At 35.9% G+C, this 15576-nt stretch overlaps 1 protein-coding gene across 1 annotated transcript; it reads right to left on the bottom strand.

Annotated features, from left to right (window-relative positions):
• Positions 1 to 2108: 2108 nt before the first annotated feature.
• Positions 2109 to 15557, bottom strand: LOC104091813 (protein NO VEIN-like). Its single transcript, XM_018769340.3, has 8 exons — positions 15216 to 15557; positions 14162 to 14374; positions 9935 to 12184; positions 7758 to 7867; positions 6526 to 6925; positions 6089 to 6406; positions 4091 to 4348; positions 2109 to 3649 (listed from the first exon to the last, which is right to left on the bottom strand). Exons 1-8 carry the CDS (start codon positions 15555 to 15557, stop codon positions 2603 to 2605), a joined length of 4938 nt encoding a protein of 1645 aa, XP_018624856.1. The 3' UTR covers positions 2109 to 2602.
• Between the last annotated feature and the right edge of the window lie 19 nt (positions 15558 to 15576).

The following is a 15576-nucleotide window of genomic DNA, read 5'->3' as shown; positions in this document are numbered from 1 at the left end:
GAACCGAGAAAAATGTCAAAATCGAAAATTTTAATTTATTCGGTCTTGATTTTTTGATTTATTCGGTCGGTTTGCGGTTTATATATTTAAACAATTCGGTATTCGGTTCGGTTATCGGTTTTCGGTTAAACTGAAAAATCGAAGTTTAGTGATAGTGAGTAACTTTAGTGGCGGATCCAAGACTCCATGCAAATTAAATAGTTTTAACTACCATAGGAAATGTTGTTACTTGCAACAAAGTAAAAAAGACAAGAGTTTCAAGAGTAATTTAACTAATAATGCATTTATGATAAAATCTCATCCAACAATATTACAATATTATATCAAAACTAAGTTTTAAAGGAGAGACACAGCCTGCACAATCTTCGATACCAAAAGTATTACATATTAACGCAGATAATGTAATTCCTCACGGTGTATTGTCAATTAACCTATCATTATTTGGTTACAATTTTTTTCATTGCTTGAAAACCGAAACCGATCCGATTAAAACCAAACCAAACATGAATAAACCGAATTGAACCGAAATTATTACGGTTCGGTTTTGATTATTAAAATCATAAACCGAAAACTGAATAAACCGAACCGAACTTCTGTAAAACCGAACCGAACCGACCGACGCCCACCCACCGTTTAGTTCTTTGTAAAAAGACAAAAAAAGGTCTCCCTCATTAATGTATTACAATAGCTTATAAGGGGTATTTAAGGAAAATAAAAAATAGGGACAATACGGGAACTTTACATAACTGTCACAATTTAAACGAAAAATAACAAATTCGTAGCATGAAATCCAATATTACAGTTGTGGCAGGAAAATATTTATACTTGTAGCACACAGTTCCATTAAAATAGGAATATTAATTATTAATCTTTAAACATAAGCAATTTGAATGGAGAGTCAATAATCCTTTGTACAAAAATCATGCATTTTTTTCTCTTTATCTATTAGCTTTCCTTCTTTTTCTTCATCTTCTTAATTTTATTTTCTGCCGAAGCCAATATATTTTCTAAATTTGTTCCATTCGTTTTCTTTTTAATTATCTTTCTTAAGTTTTTCTCTTCCTTCCTTCTTCCTTTCATAACATAAAGATCTTACTTCGATAATAATATACGTTAATATATACAAAACGTATAAAAAAATATATATATTGAATTAATACATATAAAATATACAAAAATATACATAAAAAATACATCTTCAATTAAGATGACACTTAGACATGTGAAATATACACAAAAAAATATATCTTAAATTTAATTAAGATGGCATATAAATATACAAAAAACATATATATAAAAAATACATCCTGAATTAAAATGTCACTTGACATATAAAATATATTTGAAATATACATTAAAAATACATCTTAAAATAAGATGACACTTCACAAATAAATATACAAAAATTATATACATAAAAATACATTTTGAATTAAAGTAATACTTGATATACAAAGTATATAAGACGTATAAATCAATACATCTTGAATTTAGGTGGCATTCACATATGCATCAAATTTTAAAAAAATGGAATGAAGAAGATGAATGTTGGGCTTAATTTTTGTAATATGCTAATAATGAAAAAAAAGTACTCTTTATGAAATAAACAATAAATGATACTATTTTTTTAAATAATAGTTAAAAAATGATCAAGTGTGTAAAAAATTCCAATACATGGTAGTATGTTAGCAAGACCCTATATATATATACACACACACACATTTTTTCAACTATTCTCTTGAGAGCGGTTATTTTCCTGGGATTAACATTACATGAAAAAATAGACAAATATTACCTTATTATACATCATATCCTTGTACACCCAAAGGGTGGAAACTCAGAAAATTCTGAAATTACAGAATAAGTATGTAAGTCCGCATAAACACCTATATATAGATTCCAGTGACCGTCTTTAAAACTGTCTTCAACCTTTTTAAAAGCATTACGTTGATCATCACATTCTTCTAATTGAGTTGAATCCATAAACATCTTCTTGTATACTATCAATTGATAAGATTTTCGACGAAAAGGTAGGGAGATCACAGCAGAAAAGCAAGGGAAATCAAAATTTTGATCAACTGACAAGGCAAATTGCACAGCTTGCAAAATTCCACAATTTACACTAGGTTTGTTGTTGTATAAGAGAATAATGGTTGCCCAGTTTCTAGGCACAATTCACAATAAACTCAATTTGTATTTGCTATCAACCTTCTAGTATACAAATTTTACTTGAATCAACAATGATATAGTATTTAAGAAAACAAATACAAGGAACATCTCCATATACATATATTGTTGTCATTTCTAAAATGAGACTTACAGTATAAAGTGAAGCACTTAGCTGAAATTACTGGCTCCCCAAGGTGAAACTGCAATCCAGCTCAAGCTTCCCCAACAATGTTAGGTCAATATTTACCGTAAATTCTTAAATAAAGCACTTTGAAAATGATGTGCAGCTCAGCCGGCGGCTGAATGATGCAGCCTGGACAATTTCTTATTCTCTATCATCTGCTAAAACTTTAGTCCAGTTGATTGAGTTCTTGTATGATTGTATGAAGTAACAGAAATTAGTGTATCATTCTAATGTACATCTTAAAAAGTATCATGACTTGGATATTGTGAGAGCTAACTGAAGTTTACCAAGCTGACAAAGTCTGAATGGGTTTTTGTATACCGTCACTGCTGCTGAATTATTGGGCAATAATACAACATGGGCAACGCTAAAAGATTGACCTTTCTTAACTGCAAACTGCCATTCCCTCGAGCTAATATGGAACCAATCCTTTCCCATCAATCTAGTTGCCTTTACTTCTATGTATTCGTCATCTCCCAAAACAAGGTCATAGGGAAGCCCCGTTTCGTTGGTTTCATTGACCCATTTCACAAGAGGCTCACCGAGTTTCTCCGAGAAGTACTTGAAAGCAAAAAATTCTCCAAGCCTGCCAGTTTCCCATTGAGCATCAGCTGTGCCTACATACAGCTGATCTCTTTCTGTCACATCAGATGAACTATAATTCACGTCTTGTGGTTCAGTCATGGGATGAGAAGAATCAAATGCCTCCTCCATAGTACCAGGTACGAGCACATTACATACATGATCAGCATCTTGTGAACCTACTACAACTGCATCTGCTGCTGGACCGTTGTCCACATTCTCCACACAAGTCATCTCAGTTGGAGGCAGCTCACATGTTATGATTACAATTTCTTCCACTGTCTCCTCTTTCGATTGTATGCCACGTGCTGCCTCTGACTTCGCAACACACACACTAGAGCGTCGAAAACCAGGAGCGGTTTTCCAGTCTGTAGGTGGCCAGTTTGAGATGATTCCTGGTCTCTTCTTGATTTTCACAGGGGTTTTCTCATCAATTGTTCTAGAAGAGCTCATCATCCCTGTCTCACTATCTGTTGACAATGGAACATTTCCGAGTGACCAAACAGATTCTCCTGCAGGAAGCTTAGGCATTTTCTGGCTATTCAAAATGAAAAACTCAGTTTGCTCCTCATTGGAACCTGATTCTGCCATAGTTGTGATCATATGAAGAAAGTTTGCCAAGTGCAAGTCGGGAGTTCCAGAAGAAAACAGACGAGAAATCTCCATGAATATTGAGTGAGAATCTGATTCTTGAGTGGCATACAAGATGTTTCCCTGTCAGAGTAAAAAAACAAATTACCTATACATACTTTTGTTTTTATGAGGAATAAGATTTCAACTAATAAAGATCTGCACATTCTTAATAATTTTAGATCTCCATGAACAACTGGGAAAGGGAAAACCCATATCTAACAAGCATGTGTTGTAAGTTTATGAAATATTCAGCCTAAAAAGATCCGGAAATTGAAAGGGAAGAAAAGCAAAAAACACAAAGGAGACATAACTCAAGATTTGTACATCACTATGTAGAAGTGCTACAGTCTTGGCCTACATACGAGCGGTCTTACATATTTATTCCAATCTGACCATTAGATAATCCTTTTTCATAAGAGTTCAATAAAGTTTCAAATAACACACAGATTTTCCAAAAAACATCTCATGTATGTAACACAATATGGATATAAGAACCCATATATGCTGTCATGATTAGAATACCTCTAGCAGACAACTGCATTCAAACTGTTTCTTCGATGCTATTTGAGAGCTTTTTATAACATTCCTGTAGAACAACTTTTCTACAACAACAATCTGTAGGTATTTCAAGTTGTGAAATCCGGACTGGCTGAGCTGCAAATACTTGTCTGGATGAACACTATAAATATAGCGTTGAGCATATGGAAGGGCCCAGTTGACCACTGAAGCTACAAAGCTAGAGTCTGTTGAACCATCATATATTGCTTCACGAGTTACAACCTGCAAAAGAACAAATACTAAATGTTTCAAATTGACCCGAAAGTCGTGTTACTCTAAGTCTGTCCCAATTTAAGTGTCTTAATATGACTAGGCACATGTATTAAGGCAAGAGTGAAGTTTTATCGTAATTAAGCAAGTACTGGTCAAAAAATTGGAGAAAACTTTAACTTTTCGGAAAGTTAACTTTCTTTGATGAATAAGTGGGACAAATGATACCTTTTTTTTCGTAGGATACTAAGAAAGCATAGAATTGTATGAAAGTGGACATCAACTGGAATAATCCAAAATAGTATAGCTATAGTATAGAAAATGTGGGACAAAGGAAGTAAACATCAATATCGAAAGAGCAACTAGTATACACAACGTGGAGAAAAGATAATTCAGATTCCATTTAAGCAAAGACTAGCATGTTGTTTATTTTGATGATCTTTGTTTGACTAGAGAATACTCTGTGACACTTAGCTGGAAAAGAAAGGAAAAAGTGTTCGTGTGTGGTTTACACTTCTTATTCACTCTCTCCCAACTAACTTGTCCTTGTTGTTACTCCTCTGTTTTAATGTGATGGTCTTTCTATTTTGGGACATCCCAAAATATTTGACATCACTCCACCAATGGAGTGCATTATATATATATATATATATATATATATATATATATATATATATATATATATATATATATATATATATATATATATATATATATATTCGGGGAGGGTTTTACTGAAAAATGGCGTGGTTTCTGTATGAGTCAAAATCTGCCCTAATGGGATTTAGCACGGAATGGTATTATGGAAAGTGATGCGGCCGAGGTCGACTAGTAGCAAGGACGGTACTAACGGCTAGTTTTTGTAATAGGATATTTAAGGGAATATTCCATTGAATATTCTATGTACCGGTACTTTTAGGGTTGACTGAGGATATGTCCCATATAAATAGAAAGAGAGATAAGGGGAAAAGGCAGGTAATATTTTCTAATAAGAGCACTTTTTGAGTAGAAGACTCTAGAAAAGATACAAACACTACCTTTCTAATAAGATTCTACCATCCATTATTCCATACTTTTCCATCAGATCCGAGAATAGTTCCGATATTCTAAGATTTGTCTATCACTCATCACTGTCAGAAAGAGGAATCATCCACCTCATTCAATATTGGGTGAATCATTCCCTTTATTTACATTAATGCCATTTATTGTTGTTTATTGCTTGATATTCTTCCGTCATTACTCCTATTGAAATATTAAATGCACACTGCATTTAATCCCTCACCAACATTATCCTGCGTTGTGGGTGTTAACTAGTTATAAAATCCAGGGAAATTATTGTTAACTAGGTTTAATCCTTCATCCCATAAACTTAATTAGTTTAACCGAAGATTTACACTTTCTTGTCAAACAGTTTCAGCAGCTACTTAGCACATGGGTGATAAATTAAAATAATCGAGTTTGAGAACTTACAGATTTGTCATACTTTTTTCTTTTTGTTTCCAAAGGAGATGGTCTTACTGAAATTGGTGTGATTCAGACGTTTTTTTTTTGTTGATAAGTGGTGTGATTCAGAAGTAATCTAGTACACGATGGATAAATTTAAGCAAAACTAATTTAGGAACTAGATAACATGACGTAGATATAGGAGAGCCTAGTGGGCATCTTAGATCTGTCTCTTTCAAAAACAGCAACTCTTTCTCCTGTATGCATGGGGACAGAAATGCAAAGGGATGGCGGTGTAACTTAGCTTACCTCTGATAGAGAAGGAATATTTAATTTGTGCATGAACACTGAAACTTTTGTTCGAAGAATCTCCTTTTCCTCATCATTGAGTTGCCCAAAGTAGAGAAACGTAATATTGTCAAAATACTTAAATTCCTTTCTCAACTTATCATCATCACACCAACAGATGAGCCCAAAGGATGGGTCCAGAGATACCCATTTATCTTCTGCAGTAGGAAGCACCAGATAATCCTTGGTCAAAAAACCTTCCCTCAAGAAACCAATATCTTCAGATCTCAAAGACCCTGAATTTAGCTCATTAACCCACTTGAGAAATATATGGAATACCTGAAAAAACAAGTATTAAATTCTTTAAGCTAAGATATTCATCAAAACATTGTTTCATTAGCATCAAAATCATTCATCAACTATTACAATGGATGTATTTTAGCATAAAGATAGCTTACACTCTTAGCTGCATGTGAAGGTAAAGCAGCAGCTGACAACTGCAGCAATATTTGAAGGTATCGACGAAAATGAGGGAGCTCATCCACTCCACATTCTTTCACAAAAAAGTCATGAAGGGCTGGATACATGTTACATAACATTTTGGTGAAAGGGTGCTGAACTGAATGTGGGTCAAATTCCGGGCAGACCATCTTCACTTGGTCCACCGAACCAGTTGAATCACGCCAAAAGACTTCTTTAGATGACAAAAAAACACCAGGTATAACATCTTCAAGTGAAGCAACCAACTTACAAGGGACAAACACAAAAGGTCCATTACATAATTCTTCAACAACTTTTCTCTCTGAAGTATTCATCCTACTCCAGATGAAAGCATAGAACTTTGACATTTGTGATAAACTGAAAAAAGGTAGCAATGGATGAGCATGAAACTTCAGAATAATGATGAGATAGAGCTCAGAATGAATGAAACCCGACACCTATACCAGTTTCTTCTTTTTATCTAGCATTCGGGACACTAAGGGGTTGAGGTATAAGAAGGTATAGTGCTGGTATAAAAATTTAATACCACCTTAATACTTTGTTTGGTTAGCAAACCTGGTATAAGTTATCCCAGGATTAAAATTAGTACCGGGATAACTTATACCTTGTAGAGGGTGGGGTAATTAGTGCCGGGATAACTTATACATTCTTCTTAGAAATTATGCAATTGTCATTTTTAATACAACATACCAAACAGTGGATAAAAAACAATACCAGGATAACTAATCCCGGCATAAGCCGTATTCAAACCAAACGACCCCTAAAGATGTTAGAAGGGGACATGTTAAGGCTAGACAATACCTGACAATTAATGATATGGGATCTTTTGTTTCAGTCTATATATAAAAGAATCCATGGTACATTTTAAGGAACTCGTAGAACTAGTTAAGATAATTATAACCAGTCAATAATGGGGAAAGGCACAAACATGACTCTAGCAAAGCAACAATCTAATGACCTGGACAAGTTGTTGATGTCCTAAACAAAAGATATTGTACAATATAACCAACTACAGTATGTAACTATATGAGACCAATTGATGCAACATGGACTCCTTGACCCTTAACTAATTCCTAACACTATCCACAGGAAGTGAAATGCGGAACCATAAACATAATTTTCTTCAGACAAATGAAAAATTTAAGCATCTAACTGTTTACACACGTTTTGCAGAAGAAAGATCAGTTACCTAGCACTCAAAGATGCTTTAGCTCTCCAAACATTAAGAATTGTTAAAGTGTCATCAACTGTAACTTGTGTTTTCAAACCAAGAGCTGTCAACAACTTTTCGCTTCTCACCTGTTTCACAACAGAAGCATTAAATTTCAAGTTAAAATGAGCTAATTAAAGGAACTCCAATAAATTTCAAGTTAAAATGAGCTAATTAAAAATAAGTTCTGGCACTTCCCTATAGCATCTACAAGTCCTTGGAATCAATGCAGACTTAGCTTAAGATAGGTACAATGGAAGAGAAAAATCCATAGTCGGGGGGTTTAGACTTGGTACAGAACTTCTATTATTATTACTATATATACACACACACACACACTTATCTTTTTTTACTTGCACTTTTATTTAATTTTGGTAATGATGATAATATAAGTTGAGCTTAATGAAAGGAATGAGGATTCATCTCACCAACCCCAACTTGTTTGGGGTTGAGGTGTAGTTGTTGTTGTTGTTACATAGCAGGAAGAGAAAAAATAAAAAGAAGCTACCACCACAAATTCATGGAAAATAAACAAAAATAATAACCAAGGTTACAAATGCTAATTGAAAGAAGAATATGAAGCCACAAAGAATAAAGGGAATTTTCAACAAGCACATGTCAGTCCAACAAGAGCAAGACTGAACGTAAAGGAACAGGTCAGAAGCAGAATAAATTTTAGCTTGTCATGAAAGTCAAATCAACCACGCTGAAATCAAAACTGCAAAGAAGGCTGACGTAGTGAAAACTCCTCAGCCAAACTAGCTAAATATGTATATATATATATATATATATATATATATATATATATATATATATATATATATATATATATACAAAACAACAAAGAAGGCTAACAAAGCAGGTTGACCACTTGGTCAATTCCAAATAACAGTAAAAATAGCACACAGATAAGAGTTAGTTCGCTGTACGAGAATGAGGTGTGAAAAAGCACCCACATCATATGTTAAATACATGCTACACTGTGATCACTAGATTCTTGCACAAACAATCATTGACAAGCCATGTTAATAGGTTGAAGCTCCTCATACAAATGTTTATTGACATGAAACTACCAGGTTAAGCAACTACTTCAAGTAACACCCAAGACCCATGGTTCAGACCAGTGTTATAAATAGCGTGAGGCGAGGCGATGCGAACAGCCTGCGCTATTTTGGCTTTGTTGCGTTGTGATTGTAAAAGGCGAGCGCCTCTGCCTGTGTAGCGAGAGGCGAGCTGTGGCGTCGCTTTATGATAAAAAAGAAAGAAAAAGGCTCAGACATTAAAAGAAAAGACCAGTGACTTAAAACATTAGGGCTTGCAGCAATTTCATGTTTCTTTCTTCTTCAACCTTCAAACAACAGAGCAGCCAAGTCCACCCAAGACGATTTCAACCTGAAAGTTTCAAGTTTCTGCCATCCTCTTCTTCATCCAAGTCGACCCAGCCCAGGTTTCTTCTTCTTCTTTCTTCTTTCTCCTTTCTTACTTTCTTCCTTTTCCTTCCTCTTCTTCTTTCTATTTTTTTGCTCTGTTTTTTGTCGAGCAACAGTGCAGAACAGAGAGTCTTCTGCTCTGTTTTTTTTTTCGTTTTTCTTCTGCTGATCTTCTCTTTTTTTTTTGTTGCTCTATTTTTGATTGAGCAGCAGTACTGCACCCTGTTTTTGCTCTGTTTTTTCAATTCTTTCACTGTTGGGAAGAGGCAGAGAACTTCAAAACTTCAAACCTGAAATTTCCTCCTTTTTCAGTTATAGATTAGAATTAATTGCATATTGTGATATGAATCTACTATGACTATCTATTGAGTTTTTAATTTTTGAATTGATATATTTATTAAAATATTATTGTTATTGAGTTTTTAGTTATATATATATATAATATTTTATTTTTTAGTATAAATTGTCGCTTCACATAAAAAAGGAGAGCGTTTCGCTGCGCGCCTCTCGCCTCAGTGAAGCGGGCCCTCGTCGCTATTTGTCGCCGCACGCTACACAAAACACTAGTTCAGACCAGTCCTAACATCCACTAAAACACGCATTTTTTTGTTTCTCTTATTGGGTCTTTCCCTGTTAGGGGAGAGGGTAGGGCTTTACACCTACAAAAACCAAGAAAATGTTCTCATTAATAATCACTACATAAAACTTCATTAAGATCAGACAGACCTTTGGAATGGCATAAGGAGCATTGTAGCCAAAAATTGAGCGCACAGCCTCACAATCATGGAATAACTCCCTTGGACAGTGGAGCTCATCATCCATACTTGATGCTAGCCAGTGAACATCACGGAGGATTCTGATGAATGAAGAGTCAAATAACTTCCTTTCTCCAGTGGAACTGAAATAGGAGCCAATAACCTTATCACAAAAATAACCATCCCACAAATTATCAAGCACCTCCAAGACATACTTGCATTTTTCCTTGTCATGCGTTGAAGATAAGCGTGACAGCAAATCGGCACACTCTTCAGATACCCAATCTTTTGCAACTGATCCTTTGGAAATCAAATCTTTATCCCATGTTGCATTCGTGGGAGCAGAGCATACACCAGAAATACTTTTCTCAACCTGAAGAACTCGTACAAAATCAGTGATTCCAATTTCCTGGAAAAACTTTCTCCACTTTAACACACCTCCAGATAACAATTTGTTGATTGGATGCTTTAAGTACACATCCTCAATCTCATGCCACTCAAGATCCAATGCATGGATTAATTTACTCATATCAATGGGATTTTCAAATTTTTTGCTGAAATGGATAGGAAACTCAACAGGACGTTTCCAACCATGATTTGTCAATATGAAAGCATTTTCGCTCACTTTGCTGATAATTTGGTCTTTTTCTGATTGACAGTCAGGGCAACTGGATTGTAAGTGGAACATCAAGAAGGCAAGATACTCTGTTATTGTCTCTCTATGTCCTTGTCCATTTTGATCTCTGTAGAGAAATGGTAGAATATGCATCTTTACTATTTGATGTGCCGATAAACGTCGGACACCAACTATATATAGCAACCTAGTAACATTATCTACTATTAATGATTCAGAGCATGACGTGCCAAGAGCAGCAGCTGCAGAAAGAAATGCAGGACTCACAGTTCTAAGAGTAGAATACAATATTGAGAAAGTGTCGGGCGCATACTCATCATTAGTTGTAGTGCCCATTGAATCAATATGCAACCAAATTGTACCTTCATCCGGTGATCCATATTTACCATCTGAAAGGGGAATAAAGGGAATTTTCTTGAGTTCCTTCACGAGATATGATTCACTCCCAAAATCTGCAAAGTTTTTTCCATTTGATGACATCGTAAAAAACGCGTTTAACCACATACATAACCATTCCAAACCCATTGACTTTAGACCACCGTCCGAGGAGCATAAAGAAGTTACAACTTGAAGGAGAAATTTGAGTCCATATTCCTCAATTCCTAGAGCCCTGGCTAATAAATCTGGTAGAACTATATCTTTACGCAAGAAACCAACACCAAGATGCTTGCGAAGCAAGCCATCAGGCAAAAGGTTACGGGCCTCTTGGCTCCAATTTCTCAAAACTTTGCATGGAGGAACCCACTCATTATCCATACCTTCTATTATCAAGCAGTTTGACGTGCGTAATCTAGAAAGAATCATCCGAGGAAGATTAGAAAAGAAACCATGAACCTCCCCTACAAGGGGAACAAAGCTCATATAAACTGTAACACCCTTTGCTGGATTATCCTTAAAACACGGCAAATCACAAAATGACCTCTCTGCACTAACAAACAAGCCAGGGAACTCTGACAACAACCACTGGTTCCAAGGACTATCCCCATCAACTTCTTCCCTGGATGAAGGGAGTACAAAATCAGCCTGAAGTATAAACTTCAGGCCGTACTTTCTCAGAGGAAGGAATGAAAAAACAGGTTGTTGGTCCAGTTGTGGGGTGTAGCTTCCATCAAGTGTTTCCTGCAACGTAAACGCTATGGAGATTTCTGTTGTTGGAGTATCAGGACGAATAGTGTCAGCCCTTAATTTCTGGGATACCACAAAACAAGTCAATTTCTCCTTTCCAAAGGAAACCTTAATGATACCATTTCCTACAACTTCTTTCCTCATAACAACAATAGAATCGCTTAGCATATTTCGGAATTTGATACAGTGAAGACGATGAAGAAAAAGCAGCAAAGATGGATGAAGATCAGCAAGCATTGACATAATGTTCTCTTCGCCGGACCTTTCCAAGAGATTTGATCTGAAGGGAAGCACTATGCATGTATTCCAACGATTGCAATAAGAACCTGAAGAGGCCAATCTGGTATAGAAGTCAATGTCACAAGGAGGAACAATAGTTGGCAAAACAAAACCTATCTGGCCATTAGTTATATCAAACTTAATATGGAAGCCATTGGAATGAATTTCTGGAGCATCAGTGACCTGTAAAAACAAAATAAAATACGGGTAAGCTAAACCTGATCAGTTCAACTTTTAAGGTTCTTAGCACTTAACTTGTGGTACTGCTGAAATTAAGGGTTCAAAATTGAATATTTGTTGAATTTAGAGGTTTCCCACACACCCATATATTTCCATGTTGAAAATATTGGGTTCAAGTGAACCGTTGTTCAAAGGCTCCATCCACCTCTGCCTACCATTCATCTCCTCCAAGATACAAAATGTTGCAGTAACTTGTGGTACTGCTGAAATTAAGGGTTCAAAATTGAATATTTGTTGAATTTAGTGGTTTCCCACACACCCATATATTTCCATGTTGAAAATACTGGGTTCAAGTGAACCGTTGTTCAAAGGCTCCATCCACCTCTGCCTACCATCCATCTCCTCCAAGATACAAAATGTTGCAGTTTCACAGAGCATCGTACACCAGTTTGTGATGTGAGCACCAGAATCAAATTCCACTTCAACAAAACAACAAGCCCAGTGGGATCCCACAAGTGAAGTTCACTTGTATCATGAAAAATCAGGAAATCTAAACTCGGCAATTTTTTAAAGAAAATGTGTATGTAGATATAACGATCATTAGAGGTAAATTTTCTATGAGAAGCGCTATTGGCGGAGCTTTCTCTATCCAAGCTAACTAATAGAAGAAAAGAGAAGGAAGATGGTTTATATTTTCTGGGCTCATATTTCATTAGGGGCAAAACTTCAATCTCATTACTACTCAAAATTTAAACGCACCTGTGGAATGATGTTAATCTAACTTCCATTTATTCTTTAATAGCACATAAGTAGGGGTGACTTAAAGTTAGCCATCTCCTAGCTAACCAACAAAGAAAAAAATTCCAATACAGAAAAAAGGGGCTTTTTGATCCTTAGGAGTGTAGTAGTAAAACCTGTAATATACTGAAAAAATGATTGCTCTCAATTATCCAGCATGAAGGTGCAACTAACAGAAAGTAAAAGTACATTGTCTAAATGCATCACGCACTGCACAATAAGATTGCAAACAAGTGTCCAGTATGAAGGTGCAACTGATAGACTGACATAAAGTAAAAGGGCATTGGCAAAATGGAAGTCAAGGCAGCTGTTGGCCTTGGAAGCAAATTTGGAAGACAAAAATTCCTTCAAAGGTGGCCTGTTTTACTTGGCTGGTGGCCAAACAAGCTTGTTTGACACAGGAAAATTTGAAGAGAAGGGCATTCCGGTGTGTCCTAGATGCCACCTTTGTCGATCTGAAATAGAGAGCAATAGCCATCCATTCTTGCATTGTATGGTAGCAGATCAACTTTGGCAGATGTTCCTTAGCATGATTGGACCCAAGTGGAGCATGCCAAGGACTGCAAAGGAGCTGTTGGGATGTTGGAGTAACACAGGTGGTTGTATAAAACAGAAGAGTTGGTGGAAGATCATCCCAGCATGCATCTGGTGGACACTATGGAAAGAAAGGAATGCAAGATGCTTTGATGATAGAAGTAGCTAAGATTAAGATGAATTGTATTTTGTTATTTCATTTTTGGTGTAAAGAAAAATATGTAGATGAAGCAGAATCTATCATAGATGCCATAGGATCCCTCTGAGATGTGCAGGTGATATTTTTGCATTTTGTAATCTGTAAATATGGATTCCTGCATTTCTTTGGTGCTGATGTTTTAATATACTGCTACCCATTTCAAAAGAAAAAAGGTTGTCAAAATGCCGACCATCAATGTTCTTTGCCGTGTTCTTGGGAGCTAAACAATGAACATTTGGATGTGTACTTGGATACCTAGTAAGTGTTTACCACCCTCGCTAAAACTTGCAATAAAAAGTGTAGGCGTGATTTTAGAGTTACATAGTCCTCTCGGCATCTCTTATAGGCACATAATGTGGTCCACTCACTTTCTTCCAAATTCATTTAGAAGTTCAAAAAAGTCGTATAAGGAACTAAATGAAATTTAGCAGACGTATAATGTATATTACCCGAAATACTGATTTGAAACCGATGCCTTTCTTCCCAATATATCCAGCATTACGTCTTTTCTTGGTAAAGTTCCCGATATCACAGAGTGCTCTGATGTTATCAGCAGAAAAGCCACGTTCATTGTTTAGAACTATAATGCCTTTATCCTGAAGAATAAAAGTCAAGGTGGGTTCGACATCCTCAGGGTAAACATTATCATCAGCATTCTGAACCTGAATCAATGTGCCATTGTAAAGAGAGCAATCAGTTATATCCTTTTGACAGCTAAAAGGCGCAAAGCACTCCATCTTATAGAATTCTTCCGCAGAAACAAAGATTTAGAGTTCTTCGCAGAAGAAATTCCAGTGATAACAAAAGCACATAAACATAAGTTCATAATCATTGCAAGCTAAAGCATTCTACTAGTTCCCGGGGAATTTGAACTCTTCGGGGAAATTAAATCCAGTTACTAATGAGCAGCACTAAAAGTTGCAATATGCATATTATTAAGTCATTCCTACTGCACCAAGAGCATTACAAGGTAAGGCATAGAATGTGCCCTATTTTTCCTTGGTTGATATTGGTAAGACATATAGAGAAGCTAGAAGCATGGGCTACAAAAGTCGTTACACAATTCCTCCATCTAAAAGCCCTGTTGTGTGCTTTCATACACCTTTGACTACTTGCTAGAGGCATAGAATGTCCTTGATTTCCTGACGATCCTCCACCTTTCTACCATGCCTATCTTCTTACTGTGCTTCTCTACAAACTTTTCGGTACTTCTATTTTTTAAAAATAATTTTCATTTTAGTTATTTTATAGCCGTCTATTTGTTGCACGTTGGTTCACATCTAATTTCTTGTACAAAAATTTCCAACTCCAATCTACTTCCTCCTATGAGCCAACTCAAGATAAACCTTTGTATCACAAATCCACATTAAAGTCCTCCATCTTTTTCCACATTGAATGGTGAGTTTACAAATACAACCAACACTAGAACGAGCCAGATATAAATGAATTGGGACACAATAAGGTAAACAATGAACAGATAAGACTAGAAGGAAGTATACTGACCAACTCTAGGATAAAATGTGAATCCTGAGAATATAACTTTTGCGAAAGACAATGGAGTGCTCTCCCCAGGCGAGCATGCTGCTTATTCAACATAGCACTTTCAACTAGTGAAATATCAGGCTGCAGACCAAATTCTTCTCGCTGAATAGATTCAATAACCCTGGCAGCGGAATTCTCAAGATCACATGAGTGCTGTGAGGCACTATCAGCCAAATTATCAGGAGAAACACAAGTTATAACCCCTGCTGAGCAACTGGCATCTTGATTTTCATTTTGCTGCATTGGATCTTGGGAGAGGCTAATTTCATTTCTAGAAAATGGATATGCGTTTGAAACTTGCATAAAGGTTGAGTCCTTGCTC

Source organism: Nicotiana tomentosiformis, chromosome 9 (genome assembly GCF_000390325.3).
Source record: "Nicotiana tomentosiformis chromosome 9, ASM39032v3, whole genome shotgun sequence".
Taxonomy (NCBI): Eukaryota; Viridiplantae; Streptophyta; class Magnoliopsida; order Solanales; family Solanaceae; genus Nicotiana; species Nicotiana tomentosiformis.
The sequence above is the reverse complement of the archived record's forward strand: the minus strand, read 5'-3'. Positions and strand labels throughout refer to the sequence as shown.

Excerpts from the sequence above, each read along its gene's own strand:
- LOC104091813 (XM_018769340.3), bottom strand. The coding sequence starts at position 15,557 with ATGCAAGTTTCAAACGCATATCCATTTTCTAGAAATGAAATTAGCCTC. Across the intron at positions 6,407-6,525 it reads CTTCACATGCAGCTAAGAGT|GTATTCCATATATTTCTCAA; the intron begins GTAAGCTATCTT and ends TTGTTTTTTCAG. Across the intron at positions 3,650-4,090 it reads AATGCAGTTGTCTGCTAGAG|GGAAACATCTTGTATGCCAC; the intron begins GTATTCTAATCA and ends TTACTCTGACAG.